At 35.3% G+C, this 22,206-nt stretch overlaps 4 protein-coding genes and 1 pseudogene across 5 annotated transcripts; 4 read left to right on the forward strand and 1 right to left on the reverse strand.

The window, feature by feature from the left end:
* Window positions 1-2,508, forward strand: LOC108818639 (inositol-pentakisphosphate 2-kinase). The gene is made up of 8 exons (XM_018591554.2): window positions 1-132; window positions 232-333; window positions 467-676; window positions 797-944; window positions 1,017-1,057; window positions 1,174-1,284; window positions 1,496-2,104; window positions 2,323-2,508. The coding sequence occupies exons 2-8, from the start codon at window positions 232-234 to the stop codon at window positions 2,473-2,475; spliced, it is 1,374 nt and encodes a 457-aa protein (XP_018447056.1). The 5' UTR covers window positions 1-132; the 3' UTR covers window positions 2,476-2,508.
* A 120-nt stretch (window positions 2,509-2,628) lies between these two features.
* LOC108819732 (transcription factor TGA3-like) lies at window positions 2,629-4,745 on the reverse strand. Of its 2 annotated transcripts, none has more exons than XM_056997691.1 (5): window positions 4,478-4,745; window positions 4,025-4,225; window positions 3,859-3,945; window positions 3,711-3,770; window positions 2,629-3,633 (listed from the first exon to the last, which is right to left on the reverse strand). In XM_056997691.1, exons 1-5 carry the CDS (start codon window positions 4,478-4,480, stop codon window positions 2,842-2,844), a joined length of 1,143 nt encoding a protein of 380 aa, XP_056853671.1. In that variant the 5' UTR covers window positions 4,481-4,745; the 3' UTR covers window positions 2,629-2,841. The 2 variants fall into 2 exon arrangements, with proteins under 2 accessions (XP_056853671.1, XP_056853670.1); XM_056997690.1 differs by having other exon boundaries at window positions 4,448-4,744.
* A 5,165-nt stretch (window positions 4,746-9,910) lies between these two features.
* LOC108819740 (auxin efflux carrier component 7-like) lies at window positions 9,911-12,891 on the forward strand (annotated as a pseudogene).
* A 2,962-nt stretch (window positions 12,892-15,853) lies between these two features.
* LOC108821137 (ethylene-responsive transcription factor ERF069-like) lies at window positions 15,854-16,798 on the forward strand. Its single transcript, XM_018594188.2, has one exon. It carries the CDS (start codon window positions 16,054-16,056, stop codon window positions 16,540-16,542), a length of 489 nt encoding a protein of 162 aa, XP_018449690.1. The 5' UTR covers window positions 15,854-16,053; the 3' UTR covers window positions 16,543-16,798.
* A 2,652-nt stretch (window positions 16,799-19,450) lies between these two features.
* LOC108819214 (2-oxoglutarate and iron-dependent oxygenase domain-containing protein ICU11) lies at window positions 19,451-21,758 on the forward strand. Its single transcript, XM_018592211.2, has 9 exons — window positions 19,451-19,877; window positions 20,007-20,054; window positions 20,143-20,319; window positions 20,417-20,567; window positions 20,653-20,739; window positions 20,822-20,940; window positions 21,060-21,178; window positions 21,296-21,407; window positions 21,471-21,758. Exons 1-9 carry the CDS (start codon window positions 19,551-19,553, stop codon window positions 21,534-21,536), a joined length of 1,206 nt encoding a protein of 401 aa, XP_018447713.2. The 5' UTR covers window positions 19,451-19,550; the 3' UTR covers window positions 21,537-21,758.
* The last annotated feature ends 448 nt before the right edge of the window (window positions 21,759-22,206 follow it).

Genomic DNA, 22,206 nt, shown 5'->3' on the forward strand with positions numbered 1-22,206 from the left:
TTTCGAAGCAATCACAAAATAAATCTGTAAACCTAATCAACTCACGAAATCCCATCACGGTTTGATTGTAATCGAGATCACTTCTCGCTGCAACACATACATCATATTAGCTTCATTGTTTCAAAACTAAAGGTACGTAATTTGTTTTTTCATTTGATCACATTGGATTTGACGCAAAAAAATAATCAAAAAGTGAGTTTTGTTAATCTGTACGTTGGCGTTTCGATTCAGATGGAGATTGGTTTGGAGCCAAAGGATGCAGTTGATTGGTCTTATAGAGGCGAAGGAGCTGTTAATTTGGTTCTCGCTTACACTGGATCCTCTCCCTCTTTTGTTAGTCTCTTCATTGTTTTTCTTCATTTCAATATTTTGAATCCGTTCTTGATTTGATCATCTTTGGATTAGAAAAAGTTAATTAACATTTATATTCTACATTGTTTTCTTTTCGTTTGTGTTATGTGTGAAGCTGGGAAAGATGATGAGAATACAGAAAATGCCAAATGATGGGAAAGAAGATAATGGAAACACAAGTGGAAATGGTCTCACGTCTCATGAAAAGGTTATATGGGGAGAGTGCAAGGAAGTTGTTTCTTGCCAGAACAAGGAGATTGTGGAGTTTTTGTTTGTCAAACATGTCATGAGACCTTTGTTGGGTCATAAACATGTCAATCCTGGAGTATGTTTCCTTCTCTCTTGTCATCATGATATGGATTATTTTTGTTTTGTATTTGGAATGTTTAAAATCGTTTTGCTTTGTCTCTAGAGGTCTTCTTACTGCAATTGTTTTTTCTTGTAGATGCGTCTTCTTGTAGCAAAGGAGTTTCTTGAGTCTGTTGAGAACATTGTGACATCTCAGCGACCTTCTTGGCGTGCTGATGCAGCCTGTGTGGATACTAACCGCAATTCCGTTCTTCTGATGGATGATTTGACACTTTTCGCCCACGGTAATTCATTTTGTTCGTGTTATTTTGGGGGTTATAGATATATGTCACGTTATTTATATTTTCTGCTTTCAGGTCGTGTTGAGGATAAACCATGCTTAAGTGTTGAAATAAAGGTGTTCATGATCATTACATTACATTACATGTGCTTTTCTTCTTTCTTCTTCTTTCGGCTAGCGATTGAATGCTTTTCTTGGCTAATATACATTGCATGTTTGCTCTGATTAAGTAGCCAAAATGTGGATTCCTTCCTTCTTCAAGTTTCATAGCACAAGAAAATGTTATCAAGAAGGGTAAAACTCGTTTTGAGATGCACCAAGTTCTGAAGCTTCAAGAAAATGAGGTACTTCTCTAAAACTATTCAAAAACATAAATGTATATTCTCCTAAAGAAAGTTAATTTAATATTGTTTCAATCACGTTTTAGAGAATGTACGGACCTATTGGTACTTCTCTAAAACTTTTTTTTTTGGTCCATAACTTCGCAAGTCATTCGAAACAAAAACTCTTTACAACCCAACTTATGAACCTAACACGTTAGAAGTTGTGTTGCAGATCTCAGAGATCAGTGAATATGATCCTTTGGACCTATTCTCTGGATCAAAAGATAGAATACACAAAGCAATAAGAGCACTATACGCAACTCCTCAGAACAACTTCCGCGTGTTCTTGAACGGCTCTCTCGTATTTGGAGGCTTAGGTGGTGGCACATGCAAGACAACCTCAAAGGTTGAACAAGACTTTGAGCATATACTCAAAGATATCATCAAGACCAAAGATGGTCCACGTGCAAATCATTTCATAGAGCTTGTTGCAGAAACCGTTTACACCTCTGGGGTTCTAGATCATCTTCTGGATGTTCAAAAGCTAGACAAGTATAACATCGAAGGAGCGATTCACGTGTACTATGACCTTATTAACCAGCCATGCAAAGTGTGCAAAGAGTTGGAGAAGAGTACAAAGTCATCAGCAAGTCAATTTAGCTCCATGCATTTGATTCCGATGGATGAGAAAGTGAATGTTTTGAAGGAGTTCTTGATATCTGCCACTGCAAAAGATTGCAGTGTAATGATAAGCTTTAGATCAACAAATGATGTGATCTCAAGGTCCTCTTCTCATAGTAATCTGCATCTTGAATCAGCAAAGCAAGAATTCGATTACAAGGTAATCTTTTTAGCTGCTATACTTTATACAAATGGTAACATGAGGAATAATTACGGCACGGTTATACTAATAACAAAAATGTATAAATATATATTTATATGTAGAGCTTTTTGTTACTGTTTATTACGGAGCAAGTATGGTTTCTTTGTTGCCATTCGGACCCTAATCTTTTGGCTTTGTTGGATTGCTTCTTATACACTGAGCTCTTATGTTGGCAGGTACATTTCATTGATCTTGATATGAGACCACTGAAGAAAATGGAAGTCTATTATGAACTAGACAAGAAGATCATGAAGACATACTTGGAGATGATGAAAAAGAAAGAAGCATTATTGGGAGGAGAGAGGAGAGCTCAGCGTCAGTGCTTCTAAAAACTATAAATAAAAGTTGATGAGATGAAAACCTTTTCATTATCTCATAGAATATGCTTACAAAAATTCATGATTGGGTAGTAAGTCACATTCAGTTTGCTTAGTCTTCATCAATTTTTGAAACCTGCAAAGATCTCTCACAACAACAATCTCTCCACAAGTTTAACTTACATATGAAGAGCCTTCTTTTACAAATGTTTACGTTCAAATATACACCTTTTATTCATTTATCTCAAGAAAAAACAAAAACATCAATGAGGACGATGATGTTCTAATGGAGAGAATCAATCACTCTACATCTCCATACATGCCTAGCTAAAACCATTTTGAGGTTGACTCTTCTTTATTTTGCTTCCTAAACTTAGTTTAACTGCCTTCTCGTGGACGAGCTGCCCAAAGAGAACTTAAAGCACGAAGCCTGTGGAAGTACTCTCCTAAAGCAAGCAAGCCTCTAGCAGCTTGTCTTGTCGTCAGAATCTTACTCATCTGCTGCAGACTCTGCTTCCTCAGATGATCCGCCTGGTTCACAAAACCCTCCAACGACTGAAAGCTCTCCATGGCTGAAGCCATCTGAGCTCCTTGATTCACAGACTCAACAACCCCTACGTTCTCGACCAAACCTTGCTGAAGCTTATCCAAGCCTTGAGAGAGCGCCTCCTCTGCTTGCTGAGACGACTGCTGGAGGTTTCTCACCTCCAAGAGCTGCTGATCTGTTAAAGGCTCGATGTACGGCATCACAACATTCAACAGCTCGGATGGTCGGAAACCTCCAATCCACTGGAAGAAACGTTCGGTCGAAGTTCTCCACATTCCGGATATCAAGAAGAACACGTCGGCCTTGGCTGCATCAGCTTTCATGCGGAAGAGACTCGCGTAGTGGTTCAAGCAAACGTCGACGAGCATTTTGAGCTCGACGTCGCTTATATGCGCTCCGAGCGCCGTTCGAATCTCGCCCACTCTCTTACTCTGTTCTTCCAGCCAGTGTTTGTATTCCATCTCGAACGCGGCGATCCCTGTGTTCACGGTCCCTGCTGGTCCAAGATAAGTAGCATCATCTGAGGGGTTGCGTACGCATAGTCCCTGCTGCCTAGCTCTCACGAGTTCCTGCTCGAGCTGTGATAGCTTTAGCCTGCTTTCTTCTAACTGTTGGACATGTGCCTGAAGACAGAGACATAAGTCTTTATTAACTTCATTACCACAAAGAAAGAATCCAACGAAGGGGAGACGTTTCTTACTTTCTTTCTCAAACGACTTTTGCGAGCAGCCTCTCTGTTCTGAGCTAATCTCCGTTTCGTCTGTGCATACAGAACGAAACAACAACAATAATTAATGTCACCACGCCGTGTCTCTCCCCTAAAACAAATACTCTCTATCTTGTTTTACCTTATCATCGATATGAACTTCGTCCTGATCATTGTTACTAGAAGGTTCTGCTTCAATAGAGTTATTATACAAAGAGGTATAGTTCCCCTGCGCATTATTTTTAACCGCTAATTAAACAAAAAGAAGAAGTAACTAGTCTAAAACATGAATTAGGTAAGAATCTGACCTTATTGTTAACATCTGCTTCTGTTCTAGCAGCAGCATCCACCTCATGGACTGTGGAAGAAGTCTGATTGTTGTTGTCGTTGTTACTAGTTATAGTGTTGAAAGTGTTTTCCCAACCAGACAACTGTTGGAACGGTTCGTACATCCCCATGTCTCTAAATGGTACAGCTTGTGTATTAGTAGAAGATGAAGAGCTCATCATCTGTCAAAAAAGAAAAAGAATTATAACAAGCTCAAGGGCACACGCACAAGTTAGAAGAAAGCTCTTCACCAGTTTATATTAACTTTTAAGCAACGATCAGACCAAACTCATCAAAAGATTTGAGTCTTGTAATAAAACTTAACGGAATAATAAAAGCAATACCCATAATTAGAAACTTGACCAAAAACCAAAACAAACGTAGAAAGAGACGCAAATACTTACAAAAAAGTTCTGTAAGCAACCAGGACCAACCATTGATAATAATTCATCACGGAGTCGAGAGACGAACAGTGAATCTCCGGTTTGAAACGTGTTCTCTAGAGAGCAGAGATTTGATGATGACGACACTTTGGTCAAAACTTAGAGGTGAAGGCGTATACACACATCATTGAAAGGAGGAAAAAAATAAAAAAAGCAAAAGATATCTCTTTTTTTTCTTCTCTTTGGTTTGAATAGTTCATGGCGTAGAATATAATAGTAGTAATAATAAGCAAGTTGAAGAAGTAAACGAGCGATGAACGACAAAAGCACGACCGTGAGCAAAAACAAATCGAGAGTTCAGAAGAAAAGTCTATTAACATGCGCCGATGATATGTCTAAAAATACGCTCTAGCTGACGTCACTCACACCGGTGATGAGGTGGATTCTTATCGTCGGCCGACACGTCACTGCTCGTGGGAATATTCCTAATCGGCTCCACAGTTTCGTGAATTATTCTGTATTTTTCTTTAAATTGTTATAACATATAGAATAATCTGAATCACAGAGACATATATTTTTTTTTGTATTCCTATTCAATATTCGTTCCTATTTATTAAGAGGAAAGATGCTCAACAGATAACAGATAACAATTGGCGTATAATTACTCCCTCCATTTCTAAATGTAAAATTTTAAGAGAATTTTCGATGATTCAAAAAATATAAGATATTTTCAATAGTTTATGTAATTTTTTGACTTTTTTAAAATTATTTTATAGTTAATTAATTTAATTTTAATTTATTTTTTTATTGATATTTTCTAGACAACTTTCTTAATAGAAGAGTTTTCATCCAAAATATTTTACTTATTAAAGCGGATGGAATATATTATAGGACAAAATTAAGTAGATTTATATTTTTTAGTTATTTTGAAAAAGATATGTCAGAAAGTCTTTTAGGCGATAAGACTTTTTATTTCTTTCTACAAATTAGGTCGCATTTTGTGGACTACAACACAAAGTGTGCAACATTAATGCTTTATTAAATTGTTTATTTACACTCTCATGTGAAGGGGTCTCTCATGTTAATGCAGTGTCACCTTTTAAGTACCCACTCCTTGGCTTAGTGAGAAATAATTGGGCCTTTAATGACCTACCCAACTCTAAGAGATAACATTTTAAATTTAATCTTTTTTTTTTGCCTAATCAACGATTCATTCTTTAACACCACTTTGACTAATAAAATCTGTGTTTCGACAGAGACAAGCATGCCTTTTCTTTACGCAGTATACTTTTGTTTTGCTCTAATAAAGACTCATATATACTTTTCAATCCTTTTAATAAAATTTATTTTCCTCATAATAAGATTCATTATTCATATTGGTTGATGACATGATAAAGGCAAAATAACGAAACTAAGTGAATATGTTTCTTCTAGAATAAAGTTTTCCTTACCTTTACTGTAACACTAGATGATATCCGCGCCATGCGCGGAGTGAGTTTTTTAAAATATGTTGTATTGAAATATTACAATTAGAATGCATCTTGTTATCAAGATTTTTTTTTACATTTGATTTGGGGTGGACATTCGGATACCATTTGGTTCAGTTTAGTTTGGTCCGGTTCAATTATATTTCGACTTTTTGTGAGTTCGATCCGGTTCGGATATGCGGGTTCGGTTTAGATTTGGACTCAGATAACTCATTTTATTTTTTAAAAAAATAAAATTCGTATATACTTTAAATTTCTCAAAATATAAAAATAAAAAATTATTTATAACATATAAATGTGTATAATGCAAGCTAAAATACTTAAACTTAACATAAAATTTGGTTAGCTTCAATATTCGGATAAGAAATCAATAGATATTTGAAGTATTGGTATTTTGAATATCATTTAACTATTTTAATCATGTATTTTTAACTATTTGTAAATATTTTCAAGTATTTTGGACAACTTAATAACATTTTATATATTTTTAATATTCTTTTAGATATTAAATTCTAAAAAAAATTAATATATTTAAGTATATAAATCTAGTTTCGATATATTCGATATCCGAAATATTTCGTTTCGGATCATGTTCTGTTCTAAAAAATATCATCTTAATAACATCTTACAATTTTTGGTAATTTATAGACGTTTTTAAAAATTTAAAATATAACATATATGAAAAAATTATTTTTTTTAAATATGTTTAAGTGATTTTTTTAATATTAATTAAAATAAAATGTAGAGGATACAAATTTTTTTATCAAATATTTTGATTTGTAATCATTAATTATCATATATACGTTAATCATATTAGGTAATTTCGTAGCTTTTATTTAAGGAAATAAAGTTACGTAGCTTTTATTTAAGGAAAAAATTTAAGATTACTAATTAATATGATAATTAGTTTAATAAAAAGTATAATATATATTTATATGGACCAACATTTTTTTCTAAAGATTTCTGAAAATCATCCTAGTGATGACACGTGGCTACAAAACATGTTGTAATGTTCCAGGATTAATATATAGGGGATAATTCTTAAGTTGTTAAACTTGCAACGCCTTCAAATATAACTGGAAGACGAAAAAATATATAGTATAATTGGAAAAACTGATGGCTATGTGTGAAGCTACTTGAATGAAGGCCTGCGGCATATTTAGAGAAAAAGTTGATTGATAAGATCCGTTGGATATGGAGTGGTATTATGCCAACTTGTGGACAACAACTTTTAATATTCCTGTCGTCTTATAAGTTTATAGAATCGGTTCCAGTATTGACCACTTCTACGTAACAAAAGATAAGAGTAGAATAAACTAAGAATCTTTGATCTTCTCAAAGGTCCGGGGAGACTGATCATCGCCAAATAAAAGAAGAAGCAATTGTGATTTAGTCTCAGAGCCCTTTTTTCTTGTACATCTCAGAGCCTTCTATAACATATCCATCGTCATGGAAATGCTAGAGAGTTCTGAGATCACATCGAAAGAGAAAACAAACTGGAACTAGTATAGAAGAAAGAATAATTGCAAAAAAAGAAGAAGAAAAGAGTAATTGCATTCTATGTATACCGATAACTCGATGAGTGCTATATTTGCGGAAATGGAAATGGACTTTTAGGGTTAAGCGGTAGATCATGTGGGGTTCTACGGTTACTTGGGCTTTTACGCAGCCCAAGCCCATTAGAGCGGATTTATTTTTCCCGCCATTCACCAATAGAGCGGTTGCGGTTGCGGATGCGAGAATTTGCGGTTTTAAGCGTTTTATAGAATTTTGTATAATTGGCATAACGTTTAAAAATTATTGCGTTTTCGGGATATTTGTGACTGGTTGATTATGAGATATTGCATCGGTTTAATAATAAATTACTAATATAAATATATTACAACATCATAAAAATATAAAAAACATATTTTTGCGATAAAATAAAATAATTATTAATATAATATGATGTTTAGTTATTTAATTTTTTAATTAGTTCAAAGTTATAATTTTAATTAAAAAATTTGAAGATTTATATTTTAAATTTTAAAAGAATATCTTGTTTCGTTTTATATATGTGTATATCTTTATATATGTATGTATATTATTTTTAAAAAATTATACCGAATAGCTAGTTAAAGTTTTTATAAAACAAATTATGATATTGTTTGTGAATTTAAATTAATATATAAAATGTATATATATATTTTAATATTTCCATTTTTAACCTTTTTAATTTTAATTTTAATTTTTAAATATTTAGAAAAAATTATATTTTTTAGCCACTCGCAACTGCAAACGCTAGCTGGAACCAGCTTTTGATTTTTAAGAGGTTTGAAACGATTTATAACGGTTTGTGTGATTATTTTGAAATGATGTCAACCGTTACCAACCGCAAAAACTGTGTTTGCGGATAGTAGCGGGAAACCAGTCGAACCCTTACCTAGGATTCTTTGATTCCAGCAATCACAGAAAAAAAAAAGCTTTAACAAAGAAAAACAAAGACATTAAAAAATATTAGTCCTCCATAATTATTTTTTCTTTGTTATTCATGTAAAATTGGGTAAATTTTAATTAATGTAATACATTTGTAATCCTTTCTCAAAAAAAAAGTTTGTAATTTACCATCCTATATCTTTCTCCATTGTTGAACGAGAAATTTCATACTATAACACTAAATTATTTTATCATAAATATAATATACAAAAATAAAAATGACCTATATTTTATTAAAAATATAAATAAATACATATATTCACAAGGTTAACTAAGTTAGATTTCAGAGGTAAAATTTTCTTTCTCGAGAGAAGAATAAGGTTTATGATTTAAAAATAAATAAATTAATATTTAAAATAAAATAAAATTTTCATAATAGTTTTCAGATTTAAAAATAAAATTTTGGAAAATCAAAAGAAAAATATAGAAAACGAATTAAAAATGTTTTATTCAAAAAAATTTAAAATATTTTTAATTTAAATAATTATTTATGTTTATATATCTATAAAATAAGGATAGAATGGTCTTTTAATCTGTTGTTTAATTTTTTGTCATTTTCTTTTTTATGTTGTCTTTTTTAATGAACAAAAAAACTTATATTGATTTTGGTCAAGAATCTCAAGATGTATGCTTTATTAGTATATGAGCCTGATGGCATTGAGGATTTAGTCATCAGACGAATCAACTCTCGTCTCCTGTTGCTTTTCAAAAATATTGCGACTTTCAAGTTTCAACAAAAACATTTTCACGCTTCCTAAATGAATCGTACCGTGCAATAAAAATGTAGAAGTTAGATCAACCAAGTTTGGCGAGAACTGCACTCCCTTTCTTTAGCAATTTATATTAATAATAAATCAAACTCCTTAGTCACGTGTTTAAATCACCACCAAGGCATAACCCATTGCTAACACTTAAAAATAGTATAAACTGAACCTTTGTTTATCCAACTTAGATAGTTATAGATGATAAAACAAGATCATATAGTTACTATCTCGGTTAAGTCAATATAACACGCCTCTTTTCTTGCTGATCTTTTTGAGGTTGACAAACCTGTTCACATGAATCCTTCCATCCCACATTGGAAATATGGAGTTTGGACATATGATAAGCTAGATATGGCCAAGTCACTATATGATAAACTATAGTTAGAACTTTAAAAACATTATTAGTAGCTTTAAACATTATAAACGTAACTTTTAAAACATGTTAACATTTTTTTTCAAATACAAATATACATGATGTCAAGAAAAAAAACGAAGTATTTACGTATTAAAAATATAAAGTAACATGTTTAACCAGATAAATGATTTGTCACAAACATGCTTTGAATACTCCACTCCACCAAGTTCACACAATCCATTCTAACTGAATTTCAAAACAAATTCATAACTCCTCCTCATACGTAGCCTATTTCAAACACAATCCATAACTATATATTACAGGAAACTTTTTTTTTTTTTTTTATATTACAGGAAACTTATGTTATGTATTTTTATAATATCCTTTCATAAATTAGGGAAAACTTCAGAGACGACAGGTAGTTGAAAAAGGATTACAAAATAGTTTAATCCGACGATAATGATGATCACATGGCACGACCTCTACACGGTGCTCACGGCGGTGATACCACTCTACGTAGCCATGATCCTCGCTTACGGCTCCGTCCATTGGTGGAAAATCTTCTCACCGGACCAATGCTCGGGAATCAACCGCTTCGTCGCCATATTCGCCGTCCCTCTCCTCTCCTTCCACTTCATCTCCACCACCAACCCTTACGCCATGAACCTACGTTTCATCGCCGCCGACACTCTCCAGAAACTAATCATCCTCACTCTCCTAACCCTATGGGCTAACTTCACCCGCTCAGGTAGTCTCGAGTGGACCATCACCATCTTCTCCCTCTCCACGCTTCCCAACACGCTCGTGATGGGTATCCCTCTGTTGAACGCCATGTACGGAGAGTACTCAGGCTCGCTCGTGGTCCAGGTGGTCGTTCTCCAGTGTGTAGTCTGGGACACGGTTCTCCTCTTCTTGTTCGAGTATAGAGGAGCTAAGATTCTGATCACGGAGCAGTTCCCGGAGACGGCGGCTTGTATAGTCTCTTTCAAAGTCAAGTCCGACGTCGTTTCGTTGGACGGGAACGACGTACTTGAAACGGACGCTGAGATAGGAGGTGATGGGAAGTTACACGTCACGGTGAGGAAGTCAAACGCTTCCCGGCCGGAGATCTTTGTGCAGTTCAAGTATGACTCCACGTCCGTCGAATATCACTGGAGCTGAGATTTACAGTCTTGACACGACTCCAAGAGGTTCCAACTTTAATCACTCGGACTTATGTTCAGTTATGGGGTTTTCCGGTGGCCGTCTCTCAAACTTTGGTCAGTCGTCTAGGGGACAAACTCCTAGGCCTTCAAACTTCGAGGTGAGTTGTGGTATGGCTTCGTCCCATGGGTTAGGGTATGACCCGGGTAGTACTTCCGGGTCATACTCAAACCTGAATGCGGAGTTCTCCTCCTCAATCGCTAATAAAACCGTTAGAGGAAATTACCATCATACTGGAGGAAAGTCAAATAACCATGATGCTAAGGAGCTCTACATGTCCGTATGGGGTTCCAACGGGTCACCCGTTTCGGATAAAGCTGATATTAGAGCTAATGAAAAAGCCGGAGGATCCGACCAGGGAGCAAAAGAGATCCGAATGATAGTCCCTGATCCTCCTCAAAACGCAGAAACTAAAGGTTTTTTTTTTCTTATATAACTTTCTATAGAACTATATTGACACAAAATCTTAAACGAAGTTGCTTATAGCGACAGCTACTGGTCCGAGAAATATAGACTTTGGCAGCGAAGAAGAGTCCGAGAGAGTGAAGAGTCGGTGCAACTCCATGGCGGAGCTAAACCCTAGAGAAGCGGCGGAAACTGGACAAGTAAACCATATGCCTCCAGCGATTGTGTTGACTAGGTTGATACTGATAATGGTGTGGAGGAAACTGATCAGGAACCCAAACACTTACTCCAGTCTCATTGGTCTCATATGGGCTCTCGTTGCTTTCCGGTAAGTAACTAAATAACCAATAATGAATCAAATACCTAACTATAAATATTATTATGGGATTACAAACGGGTTTGTGATGATTGTATAATGATGAAATATGTAAGCTGGAACGTGGAAACGCCTAAAATCATTCAGCAATCAATTTCAATCCTCTCTGATACTGGCCTTGGTATGGCAATGTTCAGTTTGGGTGAGTCCCATCTTCTTCACTTGGTATGCAAGATGTTGCATTTTTTTTGGTTGATAGTAAAAAATAGTTTGTTATTTTATTTTTATTTTTTTGGGGTGGTATCCACGTAGGGTCAACGACGAGACGTCACATTGCATAAGTAGTCGTTGTATTACATAGCTCGTGTTATTGATTGTTGTCGTGGTCCCCGATACTAACTGGAAGTTAACTGGAGTTTTCATGACATTCACATTTACGTGTATGCTATCATCATTTATTGGATTTATATTGCAATTACATGATGTATCCTATCATCATTTATTGGATTAGCAGATTGCATTTACATGATATATCCTATCATCATTTATTGTGTGTTGAACGGAAATTTATTAATTGGTTGCACAAATGGTCTAGGGTTGTTCATGGCATTGCAACCTAAATTAATCGCTTGTGGAAACTCTACGGCGACTTTTGCAATGGCGGCGAGGTTCTTGATAGGACCAGCAGTGATGGCCGTTGCTGCCATGGCTATTGGATTACGTGGTGATCTATTACGTGTGGCCATAGTTCAAGTAAATATATTTGAAATAATTTTTGCTAATTTCATTATAGTAAACCACTAAACGAGTTTATGTGGTACCGCTTTGTAGGCTGCATTGCCTCAAGGAATCGTGCCATTCGTGTTTGCAAAAGAATATAATGTTCATCCGGCAATCTTAAGTACAGGGTAAGTATTTTATATTGAATAAAAAGAAACTTTTTATGCCCATAATTAATAATGTTGATATTGCAGGGTAATGTTTGGAATGCTTATTGCACTACCAATCGCACTTGCTTACTACATTTTACTTGGGCTCGGAGCTCTGTAATGGATAGGTTTTGCTTCAGAAAAACAAGAGAATTCCAAATTTCCAAATTTAGTTGAATAAAACTAGAGAATGTAACACGAGGTTCAATAAAGTTAGTGACCAAGATTTGATTTGAGGATCAAAACGCTCTTTTCTTTCCAATATTTTCCTAGAGATTAGAAGAGGATGACAATGATAGAGACAAGAAGCGCAAAACAAGGGCAACAAGACAAAACAACCAACAAAAGAAAAAGCGTCTGATGATGTATCTGATTTTGCATTTTTACTTTCTGATCAATTAGGTAGTCATTGAGGCAGTGCTAAAATGTTGGAGTTCTTTGTTACCGAGTGTGTAGGTTGTTTTTGCAGAAAGTGTGGTTTTGTATGCTATCATTTCTCATCTTGTATTCATTGTTCCTAGAGAAGACGATTTGAACTACGACTATCGGTTCTACTTAACATTTTCTATTGACATGACCGATTAGACAGCGATAGCATGTTAGGCAACCTACAGCCACCGGCCCACCTGAAAAGTAGTTTAGTAGCAAGAAAATAATGAAGAATATCAATCTGAAATATGAAAAAACGAGGTTGTAGTTGTAGTTTATTGATTTTCTTATAATATCACTTTATTGTTGACAAAAACAAATCACATAATTTGCAAAGACTAGGGAATTTTTTTTGAAGTCAACTTATAAATAGTATCAGAGGGAAAAACAAATCAACCATCGAACCTTCACATGAAACTCAACCATTTTGCCAATCGAGTCACTTCAGACTGTTACTAATTTTCTTGGAGTCTCCGGGATTACTATATATTAATGTATTCTATCCGTTTTAGAAAATACATGTTGATTGCATGTACTGAATCTATATGTTCGAAGTTACAGAAATTTTTAAATGATGCACTTATAATTAAAATTTAACATGTTTTTAATGTATAAATTTTTTAAAACATGCATTTGGAAAAACACAAAGAATATATTAATTACGTTGAGTCTCAGACCACTACTCATTATTTTGCGGTGAAGAAAGGACCAACACACTAATTAAACCCTATGGAATTTTTTTTTTCTGAATCCTATCGATTAATAACCTGCGAGGAGAAAAAAAATCATATAGGTTAGATACTTGCATTCTGATCCATCTGAATTTTGTATTTCATTTTGTATTCAATTTTCGTAAGATAAAGACAATCCCTATCTTCCGGCTGAAATAGAAACATATAATGATAGGGAAACATAGGACAGATAATTGGTTCAGCACTGTATAAGTTTTGAATATTGTCGTTGAGTGAATGATCGTGGGGTTCCGTATAACATGCGAATTTATGTATGTATTGAATTAGATGCCGAAGTAGAAGGGAACATTCTCAACGCTCATCTTAACCTTCCAGAGAACGAAAATGTCTTGCAACGAATAATCAACAATAACAGATTAAACCAGCCATTGACAACAGTAACTTTTACGCAATCTTAGAGCACCAGCAACGGTAATCTCATAGCTCCAATACCAAAGTTAGTTTTTTTATATTATTTTATTATTTTTATTTCTTTTCAGTTTTCTGAAAAGAAAAAAAAAAAAGGAGTCAATCGCGGGTCTCCACGCGGCGATGAGACCCGCGCACAGTGATGAACTCAGCAATGAAACAATCCTTAGCAAAGGATTTTAAGAGGTTTTGATGGCACACAATCCAAAAATCGTAGGATCCATATCATTTTATAATAACTTTTTTGTGCTAAGGATTGTTGTTTTCTTATCATTGCAGGTGGTCTTAGGACCAACATCCCTCGCACAAAACCTGTAGTGAACTCCGTGACCAGCAGTTTTAATACCAATTATAATTTATAAATGATAGTAGTAGTAGTCTTTATTTCTGCTATTATCGAAAATGCCTTTGGGAATCAGAAATAGTCAGCAAACAAAACGGATGGAAGGGAATTGAATTAATAATATGGGTTGGTATTAAAAATATACCGATCATCCGTTTTTTTTTTGTGAATAAAATTTGTCCTTGAACAAGTAATATTTTTTGCATTTCTTTTTGAGTGAAGTTTGCATGCGTTTCTAACATAGAAAGAAATGGACCTCTTTTCAAAAAAGAAAGAAAAGAAATGGACCTAGATGAAGAAAACAACGTTGTCAATGACTCAATGTCATTACTTTGAAGTACTAATTAATCCATCTCGTTGTACCTAGTACTTACCTCCGGAGAAAATTCTGTGTGGATCACAAAGAGTGGTCGAGAGTGCAGAAAACTCTCTAACTCCCACGTTTTATTCAATTAACGATAACATTGCCATTTGCATGCTTTTGCATTTTCTCGTATGCATTTATTTCATAAGTAACCAATATCATTGTCCCGTTACCCGTATCCTAAAAATAACGTGCAGACATGTGATATACGGGTAAAAGTAGAAATAATAATAACAACTAACAAGCTATCCACAAAAAAACTTCAGATTTAGAGTCACTCCCTCTTTGATAATAGATGAAGTTTTACCTCTCTACACACATATTAAGAAATTTTTTAAAATTTTTTTTTTTTTTGAAAGTATAATTTTAAACTAATTTATTTAATTATAAATAAAATAGTAATAACTAATAACACATTAATTAACTACATAATTTTTGATAAATGAAAGTAAAAATTATTTAGATATTTGAAAACATCATCTATTATAAAACAACAACAATCAGCTATATTAAAACGAAGGAAGTATTAATTTTCCAACTGTATTTTTCAATAAATGTCATGATTTTCCCTTGATAATTTTTTTGGGGATTTAATTTAGCACTATACTTGGTTCATTGTTTGTCTTCGAACAAAATATAGAGATTATTATTGAACTTTTTATTGCACTTCAACAAGAGGAAAAGCTGGTAGAACAGTACATCTCACTCATAACTAGAGAAGTAAAGTTGGATAAATAAATGGTTATAGAAAAGTTGATAATAAAAATGATTATGATTCAGAAGGAATGGTGGTATGCTCGTGTGCGTGGCTGCATTATCACGTGGTACACCACCACAATAATTAGGAATAATCGATATTCTAGTACCAGTATGTCCTACATCATTCTATTTGGAAAAGTATTTTTAGGAAAGAAATAGAAAAGAGAATTGACAGGTTATACTGCGATGGTGTCTGTCGGGAAAACCACGGACCACCGGTTCGAGGTCTCCGCCAAGTGAAACGGTTTAAGTTGTGCCGTTTTAAATTGGGCTTTCTTTTTAATCGTAAAGTTTGTAATCATTGTTGGGCCTTGTAAGTGTTTCGAACCGATACCCATGTAATCTGCCCAGTTGGGCTTCGTCAACAAAGATGATTATCGACATATGTTTTGAGAAAGTATATTACGATGAATATGCTGACTGTTACAAAAACATTTGCAACTCGAATGCTTTTCTTGACCAGTAAGTACAAATATTTACCCTGCAATCTCTAATTTGTCGCTATGTTTCAAAACCGACTTAAAAATGGGATGAAGTATCGCACAAGCCAAGATAAAACAAAACACATCCTTCGTTTTAAGTGATCGGAAACAAACCCTAACTAACTCCGTTAAATCCCAATTTTTCACGGCGTGACGATGAAGAGAATCGTGAGGATATCGTTCACCGACGCGGAAGCCACCGATTCCTCCAGCAGCGAAGAAGACGAACGGAACAACACCGCCGAATCGCCGTCGCGTCGTCGCCGAGGGAAGAGGTTCGTCAACGAGATCGTCATCGACCCGTCCGATTCATCGGCCAATAAGAACAATCGCGATCGCGGCAAGACGCGGTTCAAGATCAGGATCCCGGCGAGGGTTAATAACAAGAAGAAGGGGGAGAAGTTCCGAGGGGTGAGGCAGAGACCGTGGGGGAAATGGGCGGCGGAGATCAGGTGCGGCAAATCTCGCGACGGACGGCCTCTTCGAATCTGGCTAGGGACGTTCGAGACGGCGGAGGAAGCTGCTTTGGCGTATGATAAGGCGGCGGTTCAGCTGATTGGGCCCGACGCGGTGACTAATTTCGGTTGTTCTAAGGCGGTGGTGAAGGAAGGTTCGGAAGCTGGCACCTCCGCGGGAGGGGCATGATCGTCTTTTGTAAATTGATAATCATTTCTTTTTTCTTTTTTTTTTTAACTTCAAAAGTTGTGTGTTGTGAATAAAAGTCATCATAACATGTGTGCAGTTATTTTTAATTTCTCATTCCAGATTCTTGGTTTATGTTAACTGTACATTGTGAATCTGGTTTTTGTGTTTCTTCATTGTGCAGATTTGGGATAACTGTTTGCTTGAATTTTTCATGTTTATTGTGGATTTGATTGATTTATAAAGTCTTTTTTTTCTTCTTTTGGATCGAAATTGAGACAACGAATGGCCAAGTTCATAACTACACACATCTAATTCTCGCCTTGTTTAGTCTCCAGTTTCCTCTTGATTTTTTTACAGCAGAAGCAAGCACTGCTGTTATTATGGTGAATCTGCTTGGTTGGTCACTCGAACCTTTTTTTGAATCCGAATTGGCTGGACGCAGCTTTACCCATATCAGACCGAAGCTGCTAAGCCAGGTCATCACAGTGAATAGCCTCACAAGACCATCACAACGCACTGATCACAGTATATGTTACAATCATCACTTACTTAATCCAAATAGCTTTAACTAGTACTGGTGGAGGCCCGATTACACGTCAGCTGATAAACAGATTTAAAGTCACAAATGCCCATGTGAAGAGGTGATTTAGCGGTTTTTTTTATCAGTTGTTTAAAAAGGGAGTTTTAGACAAAATCCAAACCCCGGATAAGGAAATTGGGTTACGATTAAACCGGATCGGTTAGGAGAACAATTGAGATAACGCCACATCGTCAGAACACACACTCCCTCCCATCGGCTAATGCTCCATTTGAGTGTATCTCCAACCACGTCTACGTATAATATCTATATACGCGCGCTCTGCGAGTTTAAAAGAACGGATGATGCAAGAAGGGTGTTGCTTGGTATGGAAGCTCCTGATGTTGTGTCTTACAAACACTCTCTGATGAATGGATACGTCAAGATAGGGGAGGATTAGAGGAGGCTTTTCTCTTGTGTGGTGAGTTGATAGTAAGGAACATCAGTCCCAGTGTTGTGACTTACAATACTCTAATGGATGGTCTTTGCGAGTCAGGGGATTTGGATTCTGCTCTGCGTTATCTGTGATAGACTGTAAAGCCAGCTACTTATTCAGGGGAAACACACAGCTCTGAGCTATGGCCGGAATCGATCATTTGTTGTTGAAAACTCGTTACTTTACATAGAACTCATTCTTACCTGCAAGTATGACATTATTATTATATACACAGTTAGAGGCAAGGAAGAATAGGACATAATGGGTGTTTGCAAGGAAGTTCGCACCGGGTGAAAGAAGATTCCTTTTGTAATTGTTTAATTCTTTTGAAAACAGTTTTTGAGAAAAAGAGAGAGTGTGTGAAACACATGTAACTTCATTGTAGGACATTTTTGGGAAGAAAGCTAAAGTGAATCTGCTTCTCTCTAGACTTTGAAGCATGTTTTAGGTTCAAACAGTAGAATGAGTGTTGTGGAATATTTCCAACTCAATTCCATTTCTAACTCAAGAAATAAAGTTTGAAATAAAAGAATATTCTAACCATTTTTTATTTTCTATTTTGTAGTGGAATAGAAAATTTGTTTACTTTATAAATGGAAAGATGAGTCTAATAACTCGAAACACAAGTATGACATCCTCCATTAAAAGATGGGTCTAATAAGTAGTTGATGAGTTCAAGTTAATACTAGAAATAGCAATCTACGAAGAACTCTACGACCATTGGACAAACCAAATCCGTGGCTAACTGATAGCTTCATAACAACATAGACATACAACAACAACTCAAAGGTGACGAAACCAACAACTAAGAGAGAATTAATTCCAATCAAAAGCTCTATCCACAACTAAAACATAGTTTTGTAACCGGAAAGAAAGAAGTAAAACCCCAAACAAATGAAGGTAAGTCTAAACCCAAAAGACATTTCAAACCAATTTCTTTATGTACTGTATGATATTTTTTGAAAAGTAACCAGAAACATCAACTTATTTCTTAAAATTCATCCTTATCCATATGTCATTGAAATCTTTTTTCTTCTTATGATTCGTGAAATATTTTTATATAAAAAATATACCGCACCGCACTGTAACTAATAACAGAAATATATATATATATATATTTATGTATTTAGATGTTTTTGTTACTCGAATCTAATTATTTATTTTGTTTTTTTCTTCTCTTTATCCATTGTATCACCAAAATTTTATTTCTTCCAATAATTCCATTTTTAAGATCACTTTCTTAACCTATTTATCCTCTTTAAATTTTTACCTTCACACACACATATATATATATATATATTTTTTTTTTCTAATAAAATTGTGAAACTGTGACCCACCAAAAAAAACCAACATCTCCTCTTACAAAGAAAAACCCAAACAAATGAAGATAAGTCTAAAAAAACATTTTAAATCATGCTAGAAAAAACACATCAAAAACTCATAGATCAACCCAAAAACTCATAGTTCAACAAAAACACAGATCAAACTAAAACTATTTTCTTTACGTATAGTGTGATATCTTTTGAAAAGTAACTGGAAACATCATTTTTCTTTCACAAATTCATCATTATCTATAGTGTCATGGAATTTTTTTTTCCTTCATATTGTGACTGCTGAAACTTTTTTATATACATACACTTTCATTGTTTATATTTTATTTTTTTTCTTTAGATGCTCCATTTTTATCTACCGTGTCACCAAAATTTAATTCTTTCCGATCTATTTTTTTCGTTAATCCAGTTTTTATCTTTAGACGCTCCATCTTTATCTACCGTGTCACCGAAATCTTATTAGTTCCAATAATTCCATTTATTTTAGATTACCTTCTAAACATATGTATCCTCTTCAAAATTCTCATTTTGAGTTTTTACCATTATATATGTTCTTTTACCTTCACATAATTTTTCTTTTCTATTACAATTGTGAAACCCTAACCCACAAAACAAACCAACATCTCCCCTTTTTCAAAAAAAAAAAAAACGTAAAACCCTAGAAATGACCTCCTCTGACATGAATTCCAATTTAAACCGCCTTAGATCCATGGCTCTCGGCTCCTCATCCAAACAACCCGACCCTCCTCATCAGCAGGAACCGAGAGCCTCCCCAGAAACCCTCAACGCGAGATTGAAACTCCGGAGAACACCCAACGAAGAGCACGAGCCGGAGCACTATGAGGATCTGCAGCTCGGCTTCAACCCTTCTCTGTTCAGGTCCCTCGAGCGGTTCTTGCCCGAGAATCTCCTCGGTTCCACACGCATCGAGAAGGCTCGTGCCATGAGTGACCTTCTCCTCCGTTACTCGCCTGAAAGTGAACGAATACGGGTACAAAGTTTCGACCTTTTACTTAATTAAAAAGATAAAAAGTTACGACCTTTTTTTTTCTCTCTTGCTCTGTTTCTTGTTTCTTGAATTTGTAAAACCCATTTCGTTTTTATTTTTTTTGGGGAACAGGTTCAGAAGCATAGAGAGTACAGACAGAACATATTGTCTTCTTACCAGGTAAAAAACTGATTGTCTTCTTGTCTTGTCTTAATTGTGTGATTGTCTCGTTTAATCCTCTGTTTTTTTTTTTTTTTTTTTTAAACAGCGTCTACATGAGGAGCTCTATACACTTGACCCAGCTAGCTTCTTCGTCCCTTCGTTTCTCAACGCCGTTAGCAACACATCGGAGGAGAATTTCAAAAGCGTGATTGCTCGTGTAGCTCCTGGGATCTACACTTTCGATATGTTTAAGCCAGAGTTTTGCCAAATGTTAATAGCAGAGGTTTTGACTTCTTTTTATGTGTGTGTGTTGTGTTGTTTGTCTTTTCTCTGTCTGATTCTAAAACTATATATATATATATATATATTTTTATTCTCAGGTTGAGAATATGGAGAAATGGTTCCATTATTCGAAATCCTCAATGATGAGACCAACCACTATAAACAAATTCGGTGTTGTTCTCGATGATTTTGGCCTTGACGCCATGCTCCAGAAGTTGCTTGACGACTTCATAAGTCCTATATCTCAAGGTTATATATATATTTTGGGGGATTTGTTTGCATTGATGTATGTATGTATATGCTTCATGGGGTTTGGTTTTGTTTCTTCTGTCAGGTTTGTTCCCGGAAGTGTGTGGAACCGGTTTAGATTCTCACCATGGCTATGCTATTGAGTATGGAAAGTATAGGGACACTGATCTTGGTAAGTACTACTGGGAGAGGCGTCGGGTTTGATTTTTGGAGTGGTGGTGAGAAAATTTAAAACTTTTGATTGTTTTTTTTAGGGTTCCATGTGGATGATTCAGAGGTTACTTTGAATGTCTGTTTGGGTAATCAGTTTGCCGGTGGGGAGCTGTACTTTCGAGGTGTGAGGTGTGATAACCATGTGAATTCCGAAATCAAGGTACTAGTGAAAACCAACCCAATCAAGCAAGTTGTTGTTGTTGTTGTGCCATTTAGTAGCTATCATCACTAGTGAGATTGATTCTTAGTTTATTTTTTTTATTTTTTTTATTACTGTAGGAAAATTATGACTACTCACAGGTACCTGGTCAAGCCGTTCTTCATCATGGACGTCACCGGCATGGTGCTAGAGCTATAACTGCTGGACGCCTAGTGAACTTGGTTATGTGGTGTAGAAGGTAAAAAAGCCTTTTCACAATGATTTTTCCAATCAAATGTTTTATTAACCATCTCAAAAAGTGGTAAAAAGTTTTGTTCATGGGAATTTTCCATTGTCTTTCTCTCTTTATGCATAGCTCAACTTTTCGAGAGGCAAAGAGATACCAAAAAGATTCCTCAAGCTGGTGCGGAGGATGCAAACTTGAAAAACACAATAGGCAGCAAGCAGCAATTAAGGCTACTGTAGAGGTATATGTAATGCTACGAGCAATTGTTTTCCTTTTCCTCATGTGGTTGTTGTTGTTTTTGCAGGTGCTGAAGAGGAGAGGTGCAGAGAAGGCGCATGTTGAGCTCAGTTCAAAATCAACTGCACACTAAGATAAACTGGGATATGTCAGGAGAATCCATTTTCTTTGTATTATTTTCATTGGGCTATGTATGTGTAGAGGCAGTTGAAGTACCCTTTGTTTTAAAGGGTATAGTATTTTCTTTCATTTGTCCTAAAGAAAAAAAACAAATTCATTAGAGGGGAAGATTAGTTAAGTGATTATCAGCATTGTGTAACCGTAAAGACTTAGATGTAAAACACCCTTTGCTCTCTTTTATGCCCACTTCTTGGCTTGAGTAAAAAAAAAAACACTCTTGGTTAAACAAAAACTGATATGACCAGCTACGCCTTTTAGATTTGCTGGCATCTAATAGACCCAGCATTCTAAGGCAACCACTGGTAATTTTTTGATGCCTTACATACTTCTTTGAGCCACTCAAGTCAGTTAGACTTGTCTTTAGCTTGATACAATTTGTTATTTACCTCTGCAAATAGTTTCACCAATGAAGCTGAGAATTTTGAGCAAGGCAAGAGTAGTCTGCTGGCTCACTTCCGGCCTTCACAGGAAAAAAAAGTTTTATGTTCTCAATGTTTCTTGACAGTGTCTGAGATACTGAACCATGAACTTTCACCCGCGCTTTATACTTAGGCTGTATTTTACTTTAAATATAAGCTGAGAGTCACTCTCTATCTCTACCTGCACCAACATTATGGTTCACC

The sequence above is a fragment of the Raphanus sativus genome, unplaced genomic scaffold (genome assembly GCF_000801105.2).
Source record: "Raphanus sativus cultivar WK10039 unplaced genomic scaffold, ASM80110v3 Scaffold0768, whole genome shotgun sequence".
NCBI classification, from domain to species: domain Eukaryota; kingdom Viridiplantae; phylum Streptophyta; class Magnoliopsida; order Brassicales; family Brassicaceae; genus Raphanus; species Raphanus sativus.

Excerpts from the sequence above, each read along its gene's own strand:
- LOC108818639 (XM_018591554.2), top strand. The coding sequence starts at position 232 with ATGGAGATTGGTTTGGAGCCAAAGGATGCAGTTGATTGGTCTTATAGA. Across the intron at positions 677-796 it reads ATAAACATGTCAATCCTGGA|ATGCGTCTTCTTGTAGCAAA; the intron begins GTATGTTTCCTT and ends TTTTTCTTGTAG. Across the intron at positions 2,105-2,322 it reads AGCAAGAATTCGATTACAAG|GTACATTTCATTGATCTTGA; the intron begins GTAATCTTTTTA and ends TTATGTTGGCAG.
- LOC108819732 (XM_056997690.1), bottom strand. The coding sequence starts at position 4,480 with ATGGTTGGTCCTGGTTGCTTACAGAACTTTTTT. Across the intron at positions 3,771-3,858 it reads AAGTTCATATCGATGATAAG|ACGAAACGGAGATTAGCTCA; the intron begins GTAAAACAAGAT and ends CTGTATGCACAG. Across the intron at positions 3,634-3,710 it reads AAAGTCGTTTGAGAAAGAAA|GCACATGTCCAACAGTTAGA; the intron begins GTAAGAAACGTC and ends CTCTGTCTTCAG.
- LOC108821137 (XM_018594188.2), top strand. The coding sequence starts at position 16,054 with ATGAAGAGAATCGTGAGGATATCGTTCACCGACGCGGAAGCCACCGAT.
- LOC108819214 (XM_018592211.2), top strand. The coding sequence starts at position 19,551 with ATGACCTCCTCTGACATGAATTCCAATTTAAACCGCCTTAGATCCATG. Across the intron at positions 20,055-20,142 it reads ACATATTGTCTTCTTACCAG|CGTCTACATGAGGAGCTCTA; the intron begins GTAAAAAACTGA and ends TTTTTTAAACAG. Across the intron at positions 21,179-21,295 it reads TTGGTTATGTGGTGTAGAAG|CTCAACTTTTCGAGAGGCAA; the intron begins GTAAAAAAGCCT and ends CTTTATGCATAG.